Genomic DNA, 22,413 nt, shown 5'->3' with positions numbered 1-22,413 from the left:
GCCCTCTTGTGGTCCTGTGAGGGAACTGACTGACTTCAACAGTGGACTTGTCCTATTTTGTCTTGTTAGTAGTTGTAACAGTGTGGGACTAGTATAGGTGTGACTGTGGAATCGTGCGACTACAGGGTACTGGATACTAGAGTAGAACCTGTCTTAGTGATCACATTCTAATGACAGACACACACAGTACACACCACATTGGGCAAATAAATGTAGGTTTATTCAAAGATTTTGTAACTATACAGAAACTACAGATAGAAGACATGTTTACCAAATCTCCCAATGGTTCAGAAACAACTTTTTTGACTGCAAATCTTTTCAGGAAGAATAAAACGGAGTCTGAAAACAAGTGTAGTAGCCTGTTGTTCCTTTGGGCCAGAGCGCTGCGTCTGTGAGCCGAGGGTGTGTGTCTGTGCGTGTGTGTGTGTGGCCAGGCTGTCTACGTGGACCATGCAGCACGAGTGGGGACTAAAGCTGAATAGACAGAAGTTTGATTAAAACACGAACATTAGCTCAATAGCATCCGTTCCTCGGCTCCCAGGACAGCACCCCCTACAGGAGACTCCGATATCACACTGTACGACCTCAATTCACATAAACATACTGGATTTAATGTTTAAAACAGCAAATAGTTATATTGTTTATATACAGGTTTCTAGAATCTCTCTCAGGACAAGTGTTGGTGGGAGTTGTGAGAGTCATAAGTGGACAGACAAGACCGTGAGTTATTGCACCTATCTTTCCATGCCATCATGAACGGAATACGAAATGGGTTTGGTTCTTTAGGAATCATCAAATAAAGCTGGATACCGCGTTCACACAAACAGACTGACTGACTGGGATGTCGGCCATCTTTTGAGTCAGCCAGGGGGCCAAAGTAAAAAGCCGAACCGCCCAGGCGACAATCCTAAACGACCAAGTCAAGACCTGTCCTTTGGGTGACACGACCAGTTCAGGGGAAGATGTTGGCGGGTGGGGTCGGGGTATAAATGACAGATATTGCACTTTTTCCATCGATGGCCAGAGTTCCACTACTTCTAGACGGTGTTGGGACGAGGCTGATGAATGAGCCACACTCCGTCCTCACCAGAGGATGATGCGTTTGTCGCTGCGTCATCACGATTATGCAGATTTCCCCCAACATCCGGGGCGACCAAGTCAGAATGACCGAGCAGCAATACAGTTAATGGCTCCATGGCACTTGAAAGGGGGGGGGTCACACACACAGCAGGTAAACTAAGACTAGCCGTGGTATCCGTCAATAACAAAGCTGACTGACTAACTAGCATCAGACACTTGGGTTGGCGTTAACAGGGCTGTTGTCTCTGACCGGTGGAGGACAGTGTACCCGTGAGGACATGATTGGAAGCTGGTCAGCAAACAGATAAAGAAAATCAGTACTACTAATTACCACCACCATTATGGGTAAGCAGGTGAAGATGGACCTGTGAGGCCATCTTTGGGCGTCAACTCTGTCGTGTTTAACAGACATGTCCTTCCCCAGGTCTCTTAGCGCACCGGAAGGGGAGGAGTCTGTGGTGTAGGAAACAGGAACAGGAACTATACACAGAGCAATATACCAATCACACTCCTCCTCCAGACAGCCCGAATCCTTTGAACCAATCGCCGGTCTTCGCTTTCGATGAGACCCCACCCCCTCCTCAGGTAAAGTCAACAGGACTCGGAGAGTGCTTCCATGACAACAATGGACTGTGTGTGTCCTTCATGGTCATTGGTCCAACCTTTCTTTCTCCCGTCCAATCGATCTCTGACATGTCTGGTACAAAAACAACGCAGCTCACATCTGCTGCCAAGTCTTTCTCCTCCATCTCCTCCTCCACACCCTCCATATCTCTGTTCTCACATCTCAACATCCACTCTTTCCTCCTCTCCTCCCCTCCATCCTCCGGGCCTCTAAGAGGAGCTGTCGGAGAAGGGGGCCGCCCTGGAGGGAGTCTCCTCCGACGGGGTCTCGCCGGACAAGCCAGTGTCTCCGTTCTCTGGTGCCTCGCTCACAGACAGCTTCTCTAGGGCTGAGGGGGGAGAGGAAAGGAGAGAGAGACAGAAAGAGGGGGGGGGGAGAGGCAGGGAGAGAGTGAGGGTGGAGAGAGTGAGGGTGGAGAGAGAGAGGGGGGAGAGAGAGAGGGGGGAAGAGAGGATAGAACGAGATAGAAAGAGAGAATAGAAAGTCGTGTTTAGTTAGCATCATTGCTGGTGTTCAGGCCTGGTGGGCTAATGGTAGTAATACATGTTTGTACTTTATACAGAGAACCAGATAAGATAGAAAGACACGCATGGCTGTCTGTCACCAAGAACTACTGCTGCATTGGGAGCCAACATGGAGACCAAACAGTTCTACTGAACTTTGCTCCATTTGTATAAATGTGATATGATGACTTGTGACACTGAGAGGGGGTCACGAGTCAGGCGAGGTCAGAGGTCACATACCCTGCAGGCCGGCGGGGTCAGTGGTGCCATTGCTGCGTGCAGGGGCGGAGCCCTCCTCTAATTGGTCGAGGTAGAGTCGGTAGCGATGGCCGCTCTCGTCCTCGTACTCCACGTTCTCGTCATCAGAGTCGACCTCGGGGGCCACGTACACCACCTCGAACTCTATCTCTCCCCTCTGCTCGTACACACACACACACACACACACATTAGTCAACAATGTACTTAAGTTCAAGGATGGTATGCTTGAGTGAGATATGCAGGGAGAGGATGGTGTTTGTGTGTGTGTGTGTGTGTGTATGTATGTGACACAAACCTTCTGGGAAAGGATGGGGGGGTGTGTGTGTGAGAGAGAGAGATGCATACTGGTAGAGGATGGTGTTTGTTTGTGTGTGTGTGTGTGTGTATGTGACACAAACCTTCTGGGAAAGGATGGTGGGTGTTTGTGTGTGTATTTGTGAGAGATACACATGCTGGGAGAGGATGGTGTTTGTGTGTGAGAGAGATAGAAAGAGATACCTGCTGGGAGAGGATGTGTGTGTGTGTGTGTGTGTGTGTGAGAGAGACACCTGCTGGGAGAGGATGGTGACAGCCTCCTTGTGCTTGGCATCCCTCAGGTTGATGCTGTTGACGGCTAAAATGGCGTCTCCCACGTGCAGCCCTCCACAGCGCTCCGCTGGCTGGGTGGGGTGGATCTCTGAGATCAGGATGGGCACACCATGCTCCTTACCTCCCTGAACACACACACACACACACAGTGTATTGGTATTATTCTACACGCATTTACACATACACACAGTCTATTACACACACATAATATTACACACACACACACACACACCGTGTTACACACACACACAGTATATTATTCATATACAAACATGTACACTCACCGGCCACTCTTCTTAGGTACGCCTGTTCAATTGCTTGTTAACACAAATAGCTAAGTGGTGGTGTCATGGTGTGGGGGATATTTTCTTGGCACACTTTGGGCCCCTTAGTACCAGTTGAGCATCGTTTAAATGCAACAGCCTACCTGAGTATTGTTGCTGACCATGTCCATCCCTGTATAACCACAGTGTACCCATCTTCTGATGGCTACTTCCAACAGGATAATGCACCACGTCACAAAGCTCAACTCATCCCAAACGGGCTTCTTGAACATGACAATGAGTTCACTGTACTCCAAGGGCCTCCACAGTCACCAGATCTCTATCCATTAGAGCACCTTTGAGATGTGGTGGAACGGGATATTCGCTTCATGGATGTGCAGCCGACAAATCTGCAGCAACTGCGTGATGCCATCATGTCAATATGGACCAAAATCTCGGAGGAATGTTTCGAACACCTTGTGGAAAGTATGCCACGAAGAATTAAGGCAGTTCTGAAGGCAACAGGGGGTCCAACCTGGTACTAGCGAGGTGTACCTAATAAAGTGGCCAGTGAGTGTATCCAGTACACCTGCGCACCAATACCAAGTCTACACAGCAGGAGGGGGTTACCGTGATGGAGATACCCAGGCCCTCGTGGTCTTCCTTGGCCAGAACCACCTTCCTGATGGGACCCACACCCTGGCTCCTCTTCAGACTGTCTGTGTCCTGGAGGAAGCACACACACACAAATATCCTGTCAAAACGGCATCATATAATCTGTATTACTTGTTGTTTTTTTTCTCAAAACTCCTCACATGAACCGGATAGTGACCAAGTGAATCTCATACAATGGAGGTTTGAGGGTTCTATTGTGGGTCTGAAGGGTTTCCACTGGGGGATGGGCAAGAGTATATGAATATTCTACTGGGGATTAGAAGTCAAAGCCAATATTAGTATTTCATTCAATAATTCAGAAGGGCATCTCATTCATTGCAAAACTGGTATGGTGTGCAGTTTGAAAGAAACCCCCTCCATTCAGAGGCCCGTAGAGGTGAAGCCAAGTTAATTGTGCGCAATGACAGGGATCATTTTTGATTATTCCTTTGACTTGCGCACATTAATGATAGGCCAACACATCTCATTTCCAAACGATCAGCAGGATGGATATTCTCATAACAGTACATTAAGTAGCCACAGGCATGATTATTCGCTAGCATACGCCCTTTACGTTTTTACATTGTGGCTTCTGGCTGTGAGTAAAATGTGCCTATGAATGATGTTCCCTTGGCACAGGTTATTATGACGTTAACTAGGCCATCAAAATCAGGTGACCGTTCTGTAGACACGGATGGTTTTATGCTTTCAACTCTACCACGAAAGTCAGACATGTCACACTGATGTCACATACTAACAAACAGGACATAGATTTTTGGTCTACTCAGCATTGTACAGGCAAGAATAACAGGGATTCACACATCTACAGGGGCGCCATTGTAGCCATTTCCTACTAACTTTGAATTACTGGAGTCCATAAGTTCTCACAACTTGACCTCAACTGTCTCATCTACATGTTCCACTAGCACCATTTGTAAACACCATCCGTATTATCCATCCATATTATTCTTTTAAACCAAAAGGAACTGGTTGGTAACTGAATATACAATAATGAATGAGTATTTGAACAGTGTCAATATTTTGCTAAGCCCATCCCTAGTTTCTACTAACATCCTGAAGTGGAAGGAGGTTGTACAGTGGCTCTACTCACATGCCCGACGGGGGAGGGAAGCGGTTTCTTGGGGTCGTTGCGCCCCCTGCAGGCGCGGATGACCGTCTTGTGGCGGTGCAGGTGGATCTCCGCCTCCAATTGGTTCCACAGCTTGTCGTGGGCGGGGCCTTTCATGTCCCGACCCAACAGCTGGATCTGCTGGACCCTGGGGATGGACAAGAGTTACCACAGTCAGGAAGACAGTGGGCTTCACCAGCTCCACAGCAGCTGGACTGGAGTAAACCAGTGTTGGCCCCCCCCCCCCCCCCCCCCCCACCCCGGAGTCCTCCTCCCTACCTCCCAGCCAGCTCCTTATCCAGGTACTTGGCTGCCAGCCGGGCCCCGTACACCTCCGCCTGCAGTACGGCGATGTGCCTGCGGAGGGCCTCGTTCTCCTTCTTGTGCAGCTTCGCCTCGGCGTCCAGCTTCACCTCGCGGACCTTCTCCTTCTTACTGGCCTCCAACTCCCGCTCCTGACACACGCGCACGCACAGGCAAAGAAAAATACATTAGCTCCACTTCCGGGGCTTATCTCCCAGCCAGCCGTGGTGCTGCTCTGTGAGACGGTGTGCCTCTGGCTGTGTGAATGCAGCCCACTTAGGGTCAGTCTCCACAGATCAGAGATAGAGCACGGCCAGGCCAACACACAGATAACGCTCTGGATAAGAGCGTCTGCTAAATGACTAAATGTAAATAACAGGTCATCTAGCGGGCTAGCGAGCAGGTTAGCTAATGAGGCAGCTAACATGGGCGGCTAAAAAGGCCACCTAACAGATCCGCTTACAGGGTGACAAACAGGCCAGTTAGCAGGCGGTAAAAAGGGCAGCAAACAGATCGTCTAACAGGGAAGGTGACAGGGCTGAAGGAGACAGCTGAAAGATGACGACACACACACACACTGCTGACAACATATTAGAGCCTGACCGACCGGACTTGTTTTTAGACATCCGAGACCTATTTTGATACCGGAGAAGAACATTCAAATAATAAATCTGTCAAAAATGGTGAAACATTTTTCAGATCATAAACTTTAAGAGAACACAATCCTCTGTTGACGAGTTGAACCATATCAACTCAAATCTGTCAACGAGTGAGTTGGTCGGACTCTAAAATGCATAGCTCACACACACACAAACTATACACAGGACACCAAATGTGGGTTAAACTGCATTCAATACAATAGTCCTTTGTTGAAAAAGGACTTCTGTTAGGAAGAAGGTGGCTTTCGGAAAGACAAACAGTGTCTTAGGGATGTACACAGGTACACACACACACACAAACGAAAAAAACACACATGGCCTCGACAGACTTACCATCTCGTCCACCGTGAGGACAGGCTTAAGGCGAAAAAGGAGGGAGAAGAGAGAGGTCAGGGGTCAATTCGGGCCAAAGCATTATGCGCAGAAGAGGCAAAAGGCCGAGGACTGATGAGAAGCCGTGGATGAGAGACAGAGAGCATACGTCTCGAGACATCTGAATGTGGCGCTGTGTGCGCTTGTGTGGTGTGCATGTGTGTGCACGCGTGTGCCCGCGGGTGTGCGCGAGCGCGTGGGGGACAACCCACCATCCTGTCCTTGATGGAGTCCGTCTCATCGTCGGCCTGGCCCGCCCGCGAGCGCAGCTGCAGCTGGAGGGCGTGGAGCTGCAGCAGCTGCTCGTGCACCTCCCTCTCCACCACGGTCCGCTCCGCCTGGGCGTCCGTCAGCTCCGAGCGCAGGTCCACCAGCTGGGCCTGGGGGGGAAGGGGAGGAGGGGGGAGGGGTGGAGGGGGATTTGTAAGGAAATGAAAGTGATTAACTGGAGAGAGAGCGAGTCGGGTTTCCAATCGTGGGACTGAGACGGGGTCGTGTCCCCACACTCCCACATTGAGCCACTCCCTTTCGATACTGATACAGTGTCCATCCATCACCTTCCTCGAGCACAAACCTGAGCACATGGGTGAACAAGTCGGTGTGAAATGTCAGTGACCCAGGCCGTGCGGTGAAGTAAACACGTCGGACAGTGCGTGGATGTTGAACACGTGGGCTACTGCACGTCGCCGATATTTCGTTTCACGCGAGCGTGCTAAAAGCCTTCGAGGTCTTCTCGGTTGCTACCGACTTGGCAGTGGAGAAATTGCATGATTAGCACGTTGAAAAGCGTGTTGCTATTCAGGCTTTGAGTGATGTCAAAATGCAACAGCCCTGCTTGTGTTCGAAAAGAAACTGTTTTTTGGTATGAAGGCTGACGACATAACATTATCATATTACACCAAGACCGCATGTTTACTCTCTCCCCTTTCTCCACCTCTTCCTGGTAGTCAGGTCTACATCCCAGGCCTGCCAGGAATACAGGACGTGACACAGGAAGTGACATGCCCTGCATATGACCGGACACTTCCTGTTCAGAGAGGCAACACGGATCCAAGACTCTCCTCCACTTCGGTCCATCTTGACATGTTTGTGAGAGGGGCCTCCGGTGCTTCGGAATTCAACAAACATGAACCAGAACACGGAGACAGTTCTGAGGACAAAGTGCCTGGTCAGCGAACAGTCTTGTGATCATGTCTGGGATCTAAAGCTCCGCCCCCCCCCCCCCTGGCAAATGCTCCCTGGCTCGAGTGGATTTGCATTTTCAGCAAAGTGGAGACAGCCAAAACCCTCCTCCTCAGAGCACCCCCCCCCCCCCCCCCAGCTTAGACACTTTCCTGTCCTCCAGAGAAACACACAGACACAAAGCGAACCACATAATGCCTCCATTCAGCCCCCAGTGATAAAGCGTCCCTTTTAATGGACTTCTGACAAGGCACAGTTCTCAGGGGCTTAGTACAGCAGCGCATGTGTCAGTCCCTGGCGACTGACAGCTGACATACGCACAACAGAGCCGACAACAATGCACCACGCACCTCTGACTCACAGAGACGCCCGGAGGCTGCAGGCGAGGCCTGGCCCACGCTGCACCACGTAAGGCAGCTGCCCACAAGTCTGCCCGGCTAGCTCAGCTAGCAGAGGTAACAGTCAGATGGGAATCTCAACATGGCACGAGCCGCAGCAGGAAAAACAGGCTCGTCCGTAGCTGTGTACAATGAGCAGGCTGTGTCGGTGAGTCCTTCAAATATCTCCTCATACAACATGCATGTCAGTTTGACACCCAGACCTCCCTCACTGTCGACAGAGCTTCAACTAAGAACACAAGAATTCGGGCTAACTTAAGATATAGGTTCTGGATTATGTAATATCACCAGACCACACAATGCTGGTGTCAGAGTGATGACCTCACACTTCCCTGCCCGGCTAGATCCATGACATCATCCTAACCGTAAACAAAGGATCAAGCGGTAGGTGGGGGGAGCGCCTCTTCCAGGCTGCCAACGCAACATCCGAGGCCGCTGCCCTGAGGCGTCGTATTGTTAAGTGGAAACAGTGATAGACTAAGACTGAGTACAGAGAGTGCTCTGCCATTCGACAAATGTAGGACATAGACATTCCTGTTTTTCGACATGTTTGAATCCCAATGGAGTATCAGGCAGCCCAAAGCCGAGCTGGGCGGTGAGGGCCGAGGCCAGGCTGACTGTGGACACAGTTCCAGACTGGCCTTGCTTGGCAGATTAGGCTGGCTGAGCTACAGGCTCCAGTATTGATTTCCTGAGGGTAATAGGAGCTCTACGACCCTGAACAAAGTGAGGCTCTGCTGGGAAAGTATGTTTGCTGTGTCCACTACTTTCATTCTTGCTCAAACAAGACCCGCTGTGCAGTTTAATGAGATTTCAGATGGGACAAAGGTTAAGATCAGCTGAGCTCATTTAGCTCCCCTCCACATTTTCCAAAGCCACTGAAAAACCTATTATGACTAGACCTAGGGCTGTCACTATTTTTATAGTTGAATTAATGAATTAATTTACGGTCTACCTGGTCGTAAATGGCCGATCTTCATTTAACTATAATGGACTTTTATTTCTTTGTCAAGCTTAATAGACTCCTTTGATCTGTCTGTTAAAATCGAAATATAATTACAACCTATATTATATTACAGCCAACGTTTCAAAAATGCAATTTTGTAAAGCAATGTTATCTTAGGTTGTCAGCTTCTGTCATTTTCTGCCAGCATGTCAACAGAGTAGTTTGGGTGGCAAGACACCGGCAACAAAACACGGATGTTGTTGTTTGGAAACAGTCTATGGGAAAAACGAAACATCAGCTGGCCAGGCAGTGTCCATATGATTTGACCTGTCAATCAAGTCCCACGCAAATTGTTTGGGAAGGTTATCAATCCCATCCTTACCAACATCGTGAGATTGTGATAAACAGATACTCACCTCTACTTTGTGATTGAGCTGGAATATCGTTTGAGCTTTGTGGCAGAGTTGGGCGAAACACGAGCTAAGGCTTGTCATCTTTTGTCGCCCCTCGTATGTGATATCCGCCTGGTCTGGATCGATCTCTCCAAGCAGTAGATCTACGTCGACAAAAGCTTTGTCAAACTCCTTCTCCAACACTTCGAGCCACCGGAACATAGACATCCCGGTACCGGGGCCGACAAGGGCCGTGCCCTGGGTAGAAGGAGAGCCGCCGCCGGCCGAAGCAGACATTTGCTGCCTGAAGACTGATGCTAGCTAACGTTAGCTAGCCGATTCTCTTGACTTAAGCTAAAAATGACCTCAAGACAGCGTTATAAAATGATTAACGTCCCCGTTGATTTACTCGTTATACTGAAGATGCAACACAGCGTCCCAAAACATGCGAATAATGTTGTCCTTCAGCTGTGATTAGCTCAATTAAATGTGCTTGTCTTTCTCGACCACCACAGGCGATTTCGTACCAGGAAATCCGAAATCGGATACGGATCTGTGTCGTGAATTGACTACACGAGTCTGCCACACAGCTGAGGAAAAACAATCGATTGTAGAGCTAGTTGCCACATTGATAAGACCAGGCAATCAGTATATCGGCTTCCCTGCCTCTTTCCTGACACATCTCTCCCACTTTATTTTATGAGATTGGCTGTCTCTGATGTCTCCCCTTCCTCCATTCTTTCCCTTTCCCATTGTTCATGTTGATGTTGAGCCACTGTTTTGAATATAATTTCATGGGAATCCCAAACAGGGATTGCCTTGTCGCGTGCAGATTCAATTATTAAAGCCTTCTCGTCATGTTCCTACTGATTTTCCCCTATTTTTGTGACTTTGATGATCAGAGCAAGTGTGCCATAATGTTTTACATTACGTCTGACTAGAGATTTACCAAACCTCATGGTTTATTGGTCAAAGGTAGTATACGCACAAAAGACACTGTATACTATTTATTTTAATAAAAACAAATAAATAAAATGTATAATTAATCATTGCTAAATCTAGTCAATAGAAAAGGGGTCCTATTAACCCATCTTTTCCTTTACAGTCAGAATTACAACTGACAGAGGAAATTGCATTTGTTTTAACTGAATGGGTTGTAAATGGTTTATCAGCAAGTTTCTCACGTCTGCAAACAGAGGGCCTATCAGTTACTGTGGGTGTCAGTTCCTTGTCTGTGTCAAATGTTGTTTTTTAACCCAAGACAAACATCTCCTCCATTGTTCTAAATAAAGCAACTCCTCTCTCACCAGCCTGGCCTCGGCTACACTATTTAAACCCCAGTGAGAGAGAGACGGCTGCTCTTTAACAGAAATGCCCAACTAGTTAGCAGGTCATGACGAGGCTTCTTCTGCTGTTGGTGGTTAGCGCTCTGCTCCATCCTCCCTACGTCTGTATTTCGGTGTGTCCTAAGAAGTGTGTGTGCGACAAGGAGGTTTTGTCAGTGCAGTGTTTCAGAGTGCAGGCAGTTCCTTTTGGAATCCCAACTGACACCAGGAGACTCAACCTGGCGTACAACCACATCAAGGACCTAAAGGTAGGAGAACTGTGGACAAGCTACTGCAAATGTTTTTTTTTCAGAAAATAAGACTAAGAATAGGTTATTGGATTATTCTCAGATAAAAAATTCCAACGTATCATTATTCATGTTATTACTACTATTTAAAACTATTTATATTAATTGTTCTTAACTGAAGGTCTCTAGAATGTGAACATCTAAATTGATTTTTGATGCGTAAAAACAAAAAAGGTGCCTTGATGTTTTTTCTATTACAATGGAACCCATTATGCATTGAGTGTCTCACCCTGTGTGTGTGTGTGTTCCAGGGTAGAGATCTGTCCAGCCTGGGGGGTCTAGAGGAGGTGGTCCTGTCTTCCTGTGGGGTAGAGGGGCTGGAAGCTGGCGTTCTCAGAGCCCAGGAGGGCCTCAGGACTCTTGACCTCCAGAACAACAAGCTGCGGCAGCTCCCCCGCGGCCTGCCCCCCAGCCTGGAGATCCTGCACCTGGGCCACAACCGGCTCCAGGGCCTGGGGGAGGCGGCCCTGGAGGGGCTGCGGAGGCTGAGGCTGCTGGACCTGCAGCACAACCACCTGTCCTCTCTGAGGGCCGGCGTCCTGGCCAACCTGGTGCGCCTGGAGACGCTGCTGCTGGAGGGGAACCGCATCGAGACGGTCCAGGGCTCTCTCAGGCTCCCCCAGCTCAACCTGGTCAGCCTGGCCAACAACAAGATCCCCTCCTTTCCCTCTGCCTTCTTTTCTCAAACCAAATCTCTCAGGACCCTCAGTCTGCAGGGGAACCTGCTGACCCGGGTGCCCCCTGGCCTCCCCCAGTCCCTCTGTCTCCTGGACCTGGGCAGGAACCAGGTTAGGGCTCTGAGGAGCAGGGAGATGGCCCATCTCCGTAACCTCTCCTCCCTCTCCCTGTCCCACAACCGCCTGGGCTCTGTGGACGGGGGTCTCCGGCTGCCCAGCCTGGTGGAGCTGGAGGTGGCAGGGAACATGCTGAGGGCCATTCCCAGCAGGCTGAGCCCCCGGCTGGAGAGGCTGGACTGCAGGCAGAACCTCCTCCAGGAAGTGACCCAGCAGCAGGTTTCGGGGCTGAAGCAGCTGAAGCATCTCTTCCTAGAAAACAACACCATCCGTAGCTTCGAGACCAACGCCCTGAAGAACAGTGGGCACCTCACCAACCTGGCTCTGGAACAGAACCTGCTTGTGTCTATTCCTGCAGGGTACGGGGATTTCATTCATTCTGATCATTGTGGTATCGTCTTTTAAAGCTGTAGTGAACAAATCGCTTATCGATTATTTTAACTGTGAAGTACTTGCATACGTTTAATCATTCAGAACAGTACATGTAACTTAGTACTGAACCATAAAAACTCAACTTAACCTATTGTCCCTCTTAAGGCTGCCAGAGAGTCTGGTTCGTCTGGACCTGAAAGGGAACCGGCTCCAGACCGTCCAAGAGCAGGAGCTGCGCTCTCTGAAGAGGCTCCAGGTGCTGAACCTGCGCAGGAACCGTCTTTACTCCCTGCCCCCTGCCACGCCGTACCTGCTGCCCAGACTCAAGAGCCTCTACCTGGATGGAAACCCCTGGAATTGCTCCTGTGTGCTCCAGAGCTTGACAAGGGCCCTGCGCGACCGTGGTGTGGAGCTACCAAACGAGCCCTGTAGCCAGGAGCCTATCAAAGAAGCGGGGGGCACGACGGGGGGCGGGGCTGGGTGGAGACTCTACATGGCTGAGAGACACAGGTGTGAGGGGGAGGAGCCTGAGATCCGAGACACTGATTATGATGATGAAGCAGCTAACGGCCAAGATGAACAGACCGACAGCGAGGAATACTACGATTATGACGGAATGTAAACCAAAAGCTTGACTTTTAACCCTCGTGCTGCCTTCGGGTCACATGACCCAAAGGTTCATAACGAACCATTGTTGTGTTTACCCAATTTTACCCAATACAAAAACAAATAAAAATAATTTTCTTTTAACCATTCCAATGTGGGGGGTCTGAGACAGCCCGACAGTTAAAAGAAAATGCTTCACTTTGTTTTTGTATGAGGTAAATTTGTCGCAATACGACGGTGGGTCACAATGACTGATGGGTCAGAATGACCCGAAGATAACACAAGGGTTAATGAGTAACACCTATGACATTCACTATACTGTCCTACACTATTGTATTACATTTTAGATTTACAGACTGCTTGGACGTTTACATGGATTGTACGTTGTCATCTTTTACAGAATAAATTTTAAAACTAAATTATTCCCATGTATTTTTTCTTTGCACAATCATGCAGCTTTCTCGGGAGTAATATCCACAGTCTGCCTCTAGAGGGCGACAAAACTCGCAGAGCCTCCTTCTGTCTTGTCCAATCAGCGAGCTACGTGTAGTGCTGTGGGGTTCAGAGTGTAAAGGTTGCTACTAGAGGAATGAATATGGCGGCCGGCGAGCTGAGGTGTTGGCAGTAGATTAAATGTCTAGTTTCGAAGTAGATTAGTGCACGCCCACCTCAACTACACTTGGGATGCGGCACTTTATTAATTTGTGGTAATAATCAAGTTTCGAGATTCTGTTGAGGAGGTCTGTGTAATGGCGCTTGTGTACGAGTTTGTGTGGCGGGTCCTGCACGTCCTTCTCCACATACATAGAACGCTCATCACCTGGTTCCGAATCCGCCTTCGGAACTGGAACGGTCGGTTATGGAAGCGAGCTCTGGCTACGCTCCTTGTACCCATCACCCTTGGTTTTCCTGACCACCACAAGAAGATGGGCCCTGCTACCGGTAAACGCTCCGGCCGTCGGTATCGCTGGGGGGCAGACGGTAAATCTCTGGAAAAGCTCCCTCTTCACTTGGGTTTATTGATTACCGAGGAGGAACCAAGCTACACGGACATCGCCAACCTGGTCGTGTGGTGCATGGCCGTCGGTATATCCTATGTCAGTGTGTACGATAATCAAGGTACATATGGACGTATTTACATATTTCATTCAATCAGTTTTAGGAAGTGCCTTTTGAACCCCAAGACAGTCACGCGTGTTAGAGACACCTTACTGTCACATGACGGCGTGGTATTTATTTAGCTGGCTAGTAGTAGTAGGTCCAACTTTGTTCTCTATGACTGTTTTATAGCTATTTGCCAAATAGAAGTTGAGGAACTAGCGGTGTTTAGCTGTTACACAAGATCCGAGAAATTAAACAGGGTGTAGCATGTCGTTTATGGCTGCCATGCACAAATTCATGCACGTCGTTTATCAACAATGTCCAGGTTAGGCTCTTGAATCGATTTAGACTGAATACGTCTATCCTCTCTTACTGTTACAGCTTCCTAGCTAGCTTGTCAGCGCCGTGGGTCTCATATCGGTTTCCCATGAAGCACTGCCCCTCAGGGTGGGAGAAAGACGTGTCACTGAAACCATATGAGGGTTAATATGGGAACACTATCTTATGTACTGACTGGTGGTAGCCAGTTCTGGTCTTGCTACTTGCTACCGAAGTAGAGTGGGAGGCTGAGGCATGCACTCCGTCTGGCCAGCTTTGATAATCCTACAAAACCATTCTCTATTATGTGGACACCTGGACAGATTTCAACACACATCATTATCTTACTTACTGCTGTAACGATGTTACGTCATGATCTAGTTCCATTAGTCATCTCACTGGGGCTTACTGAGAAAACGTTACTGAATATGAACACCAGACAGTGCTAGCAACTTAGCGACACAGGATTCTGTTTGAACGAAGCAGTCTGCAGACAGCATATCTTCACCATCTCTTCATTTGATTTCCACATCTAGGTATGTTAATTACCAGTTTGTTGTTGGTCTGTAATGTAGAAATGACTAAATTGTTCAGAGGTGACCCTAATTTAACTCCCCCAGTGTGATGCTAGACAGCCTCCTGTGCAGTCAGATGACAGTGGTTCCTCTACTTTGAGTCAGCTGACAGCCTGTCAACCGTCTAGACTAAAGCAGCCTTTTCCAAGGACACACCAGATGTGACAGTGGCAGCATTTCAACATAGTGTTAAAAACACCCAGAGAGAGACTTTAGTGTTGTTTTGTCTCTCTGGCCTCCTCTGTTATCCTCCTCGCCCTCCAGATGGAGAAGGAACAAACCCGAGGAGTTCTTCGGCTCAGGGGGATAAGACAGTCGCGTAGGTGACACAGCTGTTTGACCATTATCTGTCGCTCATGCAGGTGTACTCCGGAGAAACAACTCCCGGCTCCAAGAAGAGATCTTTAGGCAACAACAGGACCTCCTGGGTCCAGAAGGTTCTAAGCTCTCCGTCGAGTTCCTCAGCAACGGAACAGACAAGCATGACTACCAAGGTACAGGACCAGAACACAATAGCACTTTGTCTCACATTGTCTCGTCATCAACCACATCTAGTGCAGGATCCGCCTTAGTCTGAGGACATCTTGTAAGACGATAACGTCTGATGTAAACACTGGAGTTCATATTTATTTACCTTTTGCCAAAAACACATTGGAATTCTTGTTCCTACTCCTATTGACAGGTTCCTAGCAATCTAAACCATTGTTTAGGTCTTCATTCTAATATAAATCCTAATCCCTTGTGAGCAAGTGGATGGAACAGTAGGATACAGTCAAATCTAATTGTATTTTAAACCCATATTAAACACGTAATGTCACAAAGAGCTTTCCAAAAACCCATACTAGTTTGGGCCAAACTCTCTCATAGCTCTATTGTTGACTGGCTACAGACTAGACTAGTTTGTTACAGTTGCTTCCTGTGAGGTGAGAGTGAAGGAGGTAGAGAGCAGTCACGCAGGACACTGATACACACCCCTGCTGGTCTTTCCAGCACTGATCTCCTCCCTGACAATGCTGCCAGCCTACCTATTGTCCCTGCTACTGTTGCAGCCAATCATCAGGTTCCACCTGTGGAACCGGTGTGGGTAGAACAGAGTCATGGAGGATTACGCCATGAGGTGTGGGAGGGAGTCCTGGGTTCAGCGTATTTAGAACCGTCTTGCTGGGAGATAAAAAAAATAAATTAAAAAAAGCCCATCCATGTGTGTGAGGGCATACTGTGTGTCTGTTCATTGGTGCAGACACCTCATATGGGTGCGTCTAATCCCCTCTCCTGTGTCTCCTTTTGTGCCCTACTCTCCCCACCTGTGCCTTCCTCTGCCCCTCTTTACCCCCTCTCCTCCTCCTGTACCCCCTCTCCTCCTCCTGTACCCCCTCTCCTCCTCCTGTGCCCCCTTCTCCTCCTGTACCCCCTCTGCTCTTCCTGTACCTCCTCTCCTCCTCCTCTACCCCCGTCTCCTCCTCCTGTACTCCCTCTCCTCCTCCTCTACCCCCCTCACCTCCTCCTGTACCCTTTTCTCCTCCTCCTGTACCCCCTCTCCTCCCCCTGTACCCCCTTTCCTCCTCTTGGAACCCCCCTCCCCCCCCCCCCCCCTCAGTGCAGCGGGGCCAGCCCGTGGTGCGAGTACTGTCTGCGGAGGACGGGAAGCAGAGCATCGTGCAGGCGGCCCAGCAGCTGTGCAGAGAGGTGGAGCGGCAGCAGAGGAGCTCCTCTGACATCAGCGTCTCCCTGCTGGACTCATTACTGAGAGGTCTGTCTACACCACCTTCACCACCGCCATCATCATTATCACTACCATCGGCCCAGACAGACTGTTCGGGATTTAGAACAGCATAGTGAATTCTGAGTTTTTAGACCTTGCATTCAGGCTGAAACCGAGAGCATTTTTTTTTTCTTCAGATTTTCGAATGCAAAGCAGCGTTTCTATGACTACTGTCGGAGGGAGAGGCCACTCCTGCTACCTCTAGAAATGACCTGAGATGAGCTGCCGCCTAAAAAAAGAAACAGGAACTAGGAATGGATGACGGTGCTAGGATATGAGCTGAATAGGAAGAGTGTTTCACTGGGTTGTTGTTGTTTTTGGGTGTGCTCCCCAGAGTCTAAGAACATTCCGGACCCAGACCTGGTTCTGAAATTTGGCCCGGTGGAGAGCACCCTTGGCTTTCTCCCCTGGCAGATCCGACTCACTGAGTTCATGTGAGTATCTATGTGTGTGTGGGCATGGTGTGTTAGTTTTCATGTGCTCAACAAGTCAGCCTCATTCTTGTGTGGAGGAGTGCTTGGAGGCAAGACCAAAATTACAATGAGGTGTGTGTGTGTGTGTGTGCGCTCGCTCGCCTGAGCGTAAGTGATCTAATCCCACAAGTGTGTTAATCTGAGCTGATTAGCAGGTGTAGGTATCTGACTGGCCCTAGGCTGGATGAGGATTTGGTGTGGGGTTTAAGCAGGGCTATTCTAGGACCGGACCTGACATGTAGACCTCTATACCTGGCTCCCAGCAGTAGGGGGCAGTAGAACGCACTAAACATGGCAGATGGGAGAGTTAGTTTAATTTCTCTCTGATGTAGCGTTGGCCATAGCGTCCTTTCTTAACTGTCTGTCTGTCTGTCTCTCTCTCTCCCTCCACCTCACCCCCCCCCCCCCCAGTTCCCTCCCCACCCACCTAGACGTGTCATACGAGGACGTTTTTGGGGCTCTGCAGCTATTCGCCACCTGTGAACAGCGAGTGGGGAAGTGAGGCGAAGCTCTGCCCCCCCCCCCCCCCCCCCATGGAGAGGGAGGAAGTTGGGACAGACAGGAGGGGGACTCCCCCCCCCCCCCCCCCTCGCCAACCATGAGCTCAATGTTTACAAACCAGATACAGAGAGCAGCCAGCAGAACAGCCAGCTAGCCACAAGCCCTAACCCATGACCCGCCCTCCTCCTCAGCACTGACTGATCATATCCCTCACCCCTCCTCTCCACGCCAGGCTACGGCTAGCCGCCTCTCAAGGCATTCTTGGAGATGGGGCAACACGTGAGAGGCGTTGAGGGAACACCACTGATACCGACCAACCTGGTTTCACTGCCCCCACCCAACTAGCCCAGCACCAGCGCAGAGAAGGATGGAAGGAGGCGGAGAGAATCCTGCTGCTCTCAGACTGAAAGAGTGAGAGTCCCCACAACATTGCCTCAACATTGCCTCCCTTCGCCTCCATCTCTCCCTGTAGCAAGGAACCGGTAAAGGACTGCTCTAATGGAAACCCTTCTCACAAGTCTGTGTGTGTGTGTAGGGTTAGCCTACCGTGGGACAACCGACTGGACGGAAGAAGGCCCAGAGATACATGGTTTTTCGTGACCAACTCATTGGAAGGGTGACTGACAGTGCTTCAAGTCTTAAACCTGTGTGTGTGTTCTGTGTGTGTCCTTTGCTGCTCTATTGTGACACACACCTCGTAGAGCATCCTCTCCGATCGCTCCAGAGTGGGAGAGAGAGAGAGTCAGCCCGCGCTCCGTCCATAGCGAGGAGGAGGAGGACTGCATGTTTACAATTCCTCTTCCTCTCGCTCGCTCGCTCCCTCTCTCTCCGCTCTCCATCTCTCTTTCGGTCTCTCCGGTGCTCTACCTCTCTCTCTACCCTCTCCTTCTGCCCTGTTCTCTTTTTATTTGGTTTTTCTCTTCCCCGCGTATCTTCCGTTTTCGGAACCATCTGAATGCGTGTGGGATTTTTTCTTTGTCGTAAAATGGCGGTTTGTTTCACCACACAGTTCCTCTTCTCTCCCACCCTAACCCCCCCATCTGTAGAACCACACGTCCCCAAGTCGCTGGACCCATATGCACAACCCCACGAGGGGGCAGGGGCCCCCCCTTGGTCGACCCCCCGTCCCCGGGGGGAATGGGGGAGGGTGGATGGGAGGGTACAGGTGCCATGTGTCTCCGTTGTCCTGGCAACACGCCATCTACAGCCGATTGTGTGACTTTGGTCCTCTGCACTGTACATCTGTCATTGTCGCATTGTTTTTAATTCCTGTTTGAAGGACATAGCCCTGCCTTTTGTGTCTGTTTGTGCTTGAACTATCTCCCCCCACCCGACCTCTTCCCTCTCTAGCGAAACTTACTCTCCTGTGCTACTGTCTGAGCTGGCCAGAGCGTACACACACACACACGGAAGACTACTGGCACTGTTCAACCTACCCCCCTAACCCAGCGCTGTCATTGGTTGTCGCCTGGTGTGTGCAGTATGCTCAATAAATGTTACTGAAATCCCCATGAACACTAATGTAACTGCTGTGTGGCTCCAGAATTTCACCACTAATATCAAACGGAGCAGTGATGCTAACAGAGTAGGCTGCCCTGTCTGGTCCCAGCTCACAGGCGTTCGACCACAGGGGTCGCGGTTGTGTTTTGTAAGTTGTCTGCATGGCCCTCTCACTTTGACGTGTCCTGTGTTTCAACAAGGTGTGTGTTGCAGCTATCTCGCGTCTGCACTTGTTTCTTTTTTGTACTAAGGAACATCTTGTTGATTATTCACCTGCAGTCTTTCCGTACACAGACTTGAAGCAGGACTGCGTCTGGTAATGTGCCATAGATTTGGCGGCAACTGCATGCTAGATCAGTCAATAAAATAAGGTGCGATGATGCAAAAAGTTGTCAAATCAAACACAAAAGCATTAGAAGTAATTTACATTACTCAATTGTGAAGGGGGAAAAAGTATTCGGAGCCAGTTAAATTAGAAAAAAAATGTCTCGCATGTGGAAAAAAAATCCACAGTAGTGATCAAAGAACACATTCTCAACAAGACCAGTCGAAGGGCCTGTATAAAGCCCCCAGAGTGTGTGTGTGTGTGTGTTATATCAGACGTTCTCCCCTTACTCCACAGGACCTGCTGTGTTAGAAGTGGTGGCAGCAGAGCAGCGTAACAGCTGGACTGATCAGCATTTCCCTCGAGCCTGTCCTATTCGCCACCCTAGAGAGCCAGCGGGGCAGACGGTTATCAAATGCCCCCCTCTGGCGCTAAAAAAAGCCTGTGGACGAATGAATGCCTGCAGAGGCTGCATGCGGAACAGGATGTTGGATGTGTTTGTGTGGTACATTGATGCTCTCAGTGCTCTGTGCTGTTCTGTTGTTTTGCAATGCCATGGTTGGTTGCGAGTTATCGCAGCCACACTAACGACAGCAGACTCCCTTTGGAATTCAGCGGTGGTATTCTAGCAAGTTAAACGCCTCACAAGAATGAATGTGTTTGCGATATTAAGCGGTTGCTTAAACGGGTAGGAAGAAACAAAATGCCTACTTTGTTAGTCAGCTTGGTTAGATACCAACCCCCCTCCCTTCCTAGTCCTCCTGGCTACCTGTCTTTGCGCTAGGTCCCTCAAAGGAACGAGGGGGCTAAATCCATCTGTGTGCTGCCTAACTAGCTGTACAGTACATATGTGACTGCAGCTAACCAGTGAATAAACAGATGCAGTTGTCAAGAGGTGAACTGGCGAATGGTCGTTCAATGTAGTGAACTAAAGTTACATTTTTCGGTGCAGGGGGGTGGAGGTTTAACCCTTGTGTTATCTTCGGGTCATTCTGACCCATCAGTCATTGTGACCCACCGTCGTATTGCGATAGATTTACCGCATACAAAGACAAAGTGAAGCATTTTCTTTTAACAGCTAGGCTGTCTCAGACCCCCCACATTGCAAAGGTTAAAAGAAAATTATTTTAATTTGTTTTTGTATTGGGTAAAATTGGGTAAACACAACGATGGTTCGTTATGAACCTTTGGGTCATGTGACCCGAAGGCAGCACGAGGGTTAATGGTGGAAGCATCCAGTGTACAGTGCCAACCCCGCTGTGTGAGGGGCTGGGGTGGGGTTCATCGTGAACGTTTTGTTGTCGAGCGCTGGTGTAACCATGGCGACTCTTCATCTGTGTACTGATTGTAAAGAACGTGTAAAAGTGTTTTTATTGATTCAAAGGAAAACAATATGTAGGAAACAAACGAGCTGTGTATCTATTTTAAATGACGACTGAGAATAAAAGATGAGAAAACAAGGAGACCAAGTTGCCTGAAGTTATAGACCTACAGGAACTCCCGAATTTAGAAGGCACACTCATTGAAAACCATTAAAAGGCTTATATAGGCTACTACAATGTTAAACCTACAATATTTTGCACTATCCCAATATAAATACTACAATGTTAAACACACAATATTCTTGCACTGATGCAAACCCTACAGTAACTTGAAGCCATAAAACCAGCCACACCTACATCATCCTAAACCTATTATATCCTAAGTTAAACAGCCTACACTTCTTACAGTGGGAAATAATTCCAATATTCATACAAGATTCTTAGTTTACAATTCAATATTAGAGTATTTATAAAACACCATTATTAGAAAAATAACCCAAAGTGGGAGACCCAGATCCAAACCAAGTAGTAATACCAAAAAAAACATTCACATTTTCTTATACTAGCCCTTTCAAGTTGAATTATTCTACTTAATTTTAATTAGCTAGTTTGTTTCAAGGATCGACACACTTCCAATACCATATTGACACCCACACTCACATAAAATACAATACACAAGAACAGTATTGGCAGGAAGGTGTTCATTTGGGTTTCATTAGATAGACTCCGCAGCAGGTTATCTCCAGGAATAGTAACAGATCAATGCGATCGAAACAAATGGACCCCAAAACCAGCATGTGTTAGTGCCTCGCATGAATCATTCATGACATGTCGATCCAGATTTAAATATCCCTGAAGAGTGGCTGAAGAAAAGCCAGGCACATGGTTCTGTTAGAATCACATGTATCAATCTCCAGCCCCAACCTTAGCTCTAGTCCCTTAGCCCTCCAGCCCCATCTTTAGTCCCTTAACCCTCTAGCCCCAGCCCTGGTCCCTTAACCCTCTAGCCCCAGCCCTGGTCCCTTAACCCTCTAGCCCCAGCCCTGGTCTCTTAACCCTCTAGCCCCAGACCTAGTCCCATAATCCCCTAGCCCCAGCCCTGGTCCCTTAACCCTCTAGCCCCAGCCCTGGTCCCTTAACCCTCTAGCCCCAGACCTAGTCCCTTAGTCCTCCATATCCAGCTGTAGTCCCAGCCCCTTCGCTGTCAAGCTCCAGTTCCAGCCCCACAGTTTGCTGCCCTGCAGGCTATATTTAATAGAATCCCACCCTAGTCTCATTCCAGGTAACATCAGCAGAGATACAAGACACTGAATATGACTAGAAGGTTTTATTACCGAGAGCCATAGTTCTGCTGGATATTGATCTGTGAGCAAGGCTATATTTAGATCAGACACTACAGGGTTGTTGTCTTCCCTTATCTCCCCCTCTCCTCCCACCTCCTCCTCCTATTCTCCTCCCCCTCTCCTCCCACTTCCTTTTCATCCAGAGGGACTCAGAGGAACCAAAGACACTCCCCGACACACCTTGGCTGAATCTCTCTCCACCCTCCTGCCTCCCTGACGGCTTCTCTTCTCCCTTCCGTCTCAAACATGCATCAGAGGAGATTCGCAGAGGTTGCTCCTCTCCAGGGGCTCAACTGTCATCCATTTGCTCATCCTCTCTCTCTGACTGTCTCCCCCCTCTCTCTCCCGCTCTCTCTGACTGTCTCCCCACTATTTCTCCCGCAATTCATACACACACACACAAAGAGACAGGTGTGCAACTGTAATTGTTTCCCTA

At 49.1% G+C, this 22,413-nt stretch overlaps 3 protein-coding genes across 4 annotated transcripts; 2 read left to right on the top strand and 1 right to left on the bottom strand.

The window, feature by feature from the left end:
- Positions 1-198: 198 nt before the first annotated feature.
- gopc (golgi-associated PDZ and coiled-coil motif containing) lies at positions 199-9,660 on the bottom strand. 2 transcript variants are annotated; one of them, XM_062467605.1, is made up of 9 exons: positions 9,377-9,660; positions 6,647-6,814; positions 6,396-6,419; positions 5,380-5,555; positions 5,083-5,248; positions 3,948-4,043; positions 3,015-3,179; positions 2,449-2,623; positions 199-2,033 (listed from the first exon to the last, which is right to left on the bottom strand). In XM_062467605.1, exons 1-9 carry the CDS (start codon positions 9,647-9,649, stop codon positions 1,915-1,917), a joined length of 1,362 nt encoding a protein of 453 aa, XP_062323589.1. In that variant the 5' UTR covers positions 9,650-9,660; the 3' UTR covers positions 199-1,914. The 2 variants fall into 2 exon arrangements, with proteins under 2 accessions (XP_062323589.1, XP_062323590.1); XM_062467606.1 differs by lacking the exon at positions 6,396-6,419.
- A 209-nt stretch (positions 9,661-9,869) lies between these two features.
- On the top strand, positions 9,870-12,914 carry LOC134024878 (nephrocan-like). Its single transcript, XM_062467603.1, has 3 exons — positions 9,870-10,946; positions 11,237-12,138; positions 12,317-12,914. The coding sequence occupies exons 1-3, from the start codon at positions 10,746-10,748 to the stop codon at positions 12,771-12,773; spliced, it is 1,560 nt and encodes a 519-aa protein (XP_062323587.1). The 5' UTR covers positions 9,870-10,745; the 3' UTR covers positions 12,774-12,914.
- A 397-nt stretch (positions 12,915-13,311) lies between these two features.
- Positions 13,312-20,791, top strand: nus1 (NUS1 dehydrodolichyl diphosphate synthase subunit). Its single transcript, XM_062467602.1, has 6 exons — positions 13,312-13,876; positions 15,114-15,245; positions 16,349-16,501; positions 16,848-16,947; positions 17,398-20,274; positions 20,530-20,791. The coding sequence occupies exons 1-5, from the start codon at positions 13,507-13,509 to the stop codon at positions 17,486-17,488; spliced, it is 846 nt and encodes a 281-aa protein (XP_062323586.1). The 5' UTR covers positions 13,312-13,506; the 3' UTR covers positions 17,489-20,274; positions 20,530-20,791.
- Positions 20,792-22,413: the final 1,622 nt, after the last annotated feature.

Source organism: Osmerus eperlanus, chromosome 8, assembly GCF_963692335.1.
Source record: "Osmerus eperlanus chromosome 8, fOsmEpe2.1, whole genome shotgun sequence".
Taxonomy (NCBI): Eukaryota; Metazoa; Chordata; class Actinopteri; order Osmeriformes; family Osmeridae; genus Osmerus; species Osmerus eperlanus.
This window is presented reverse-complemented; position numbering and strand designations above follow the sequence as displayed.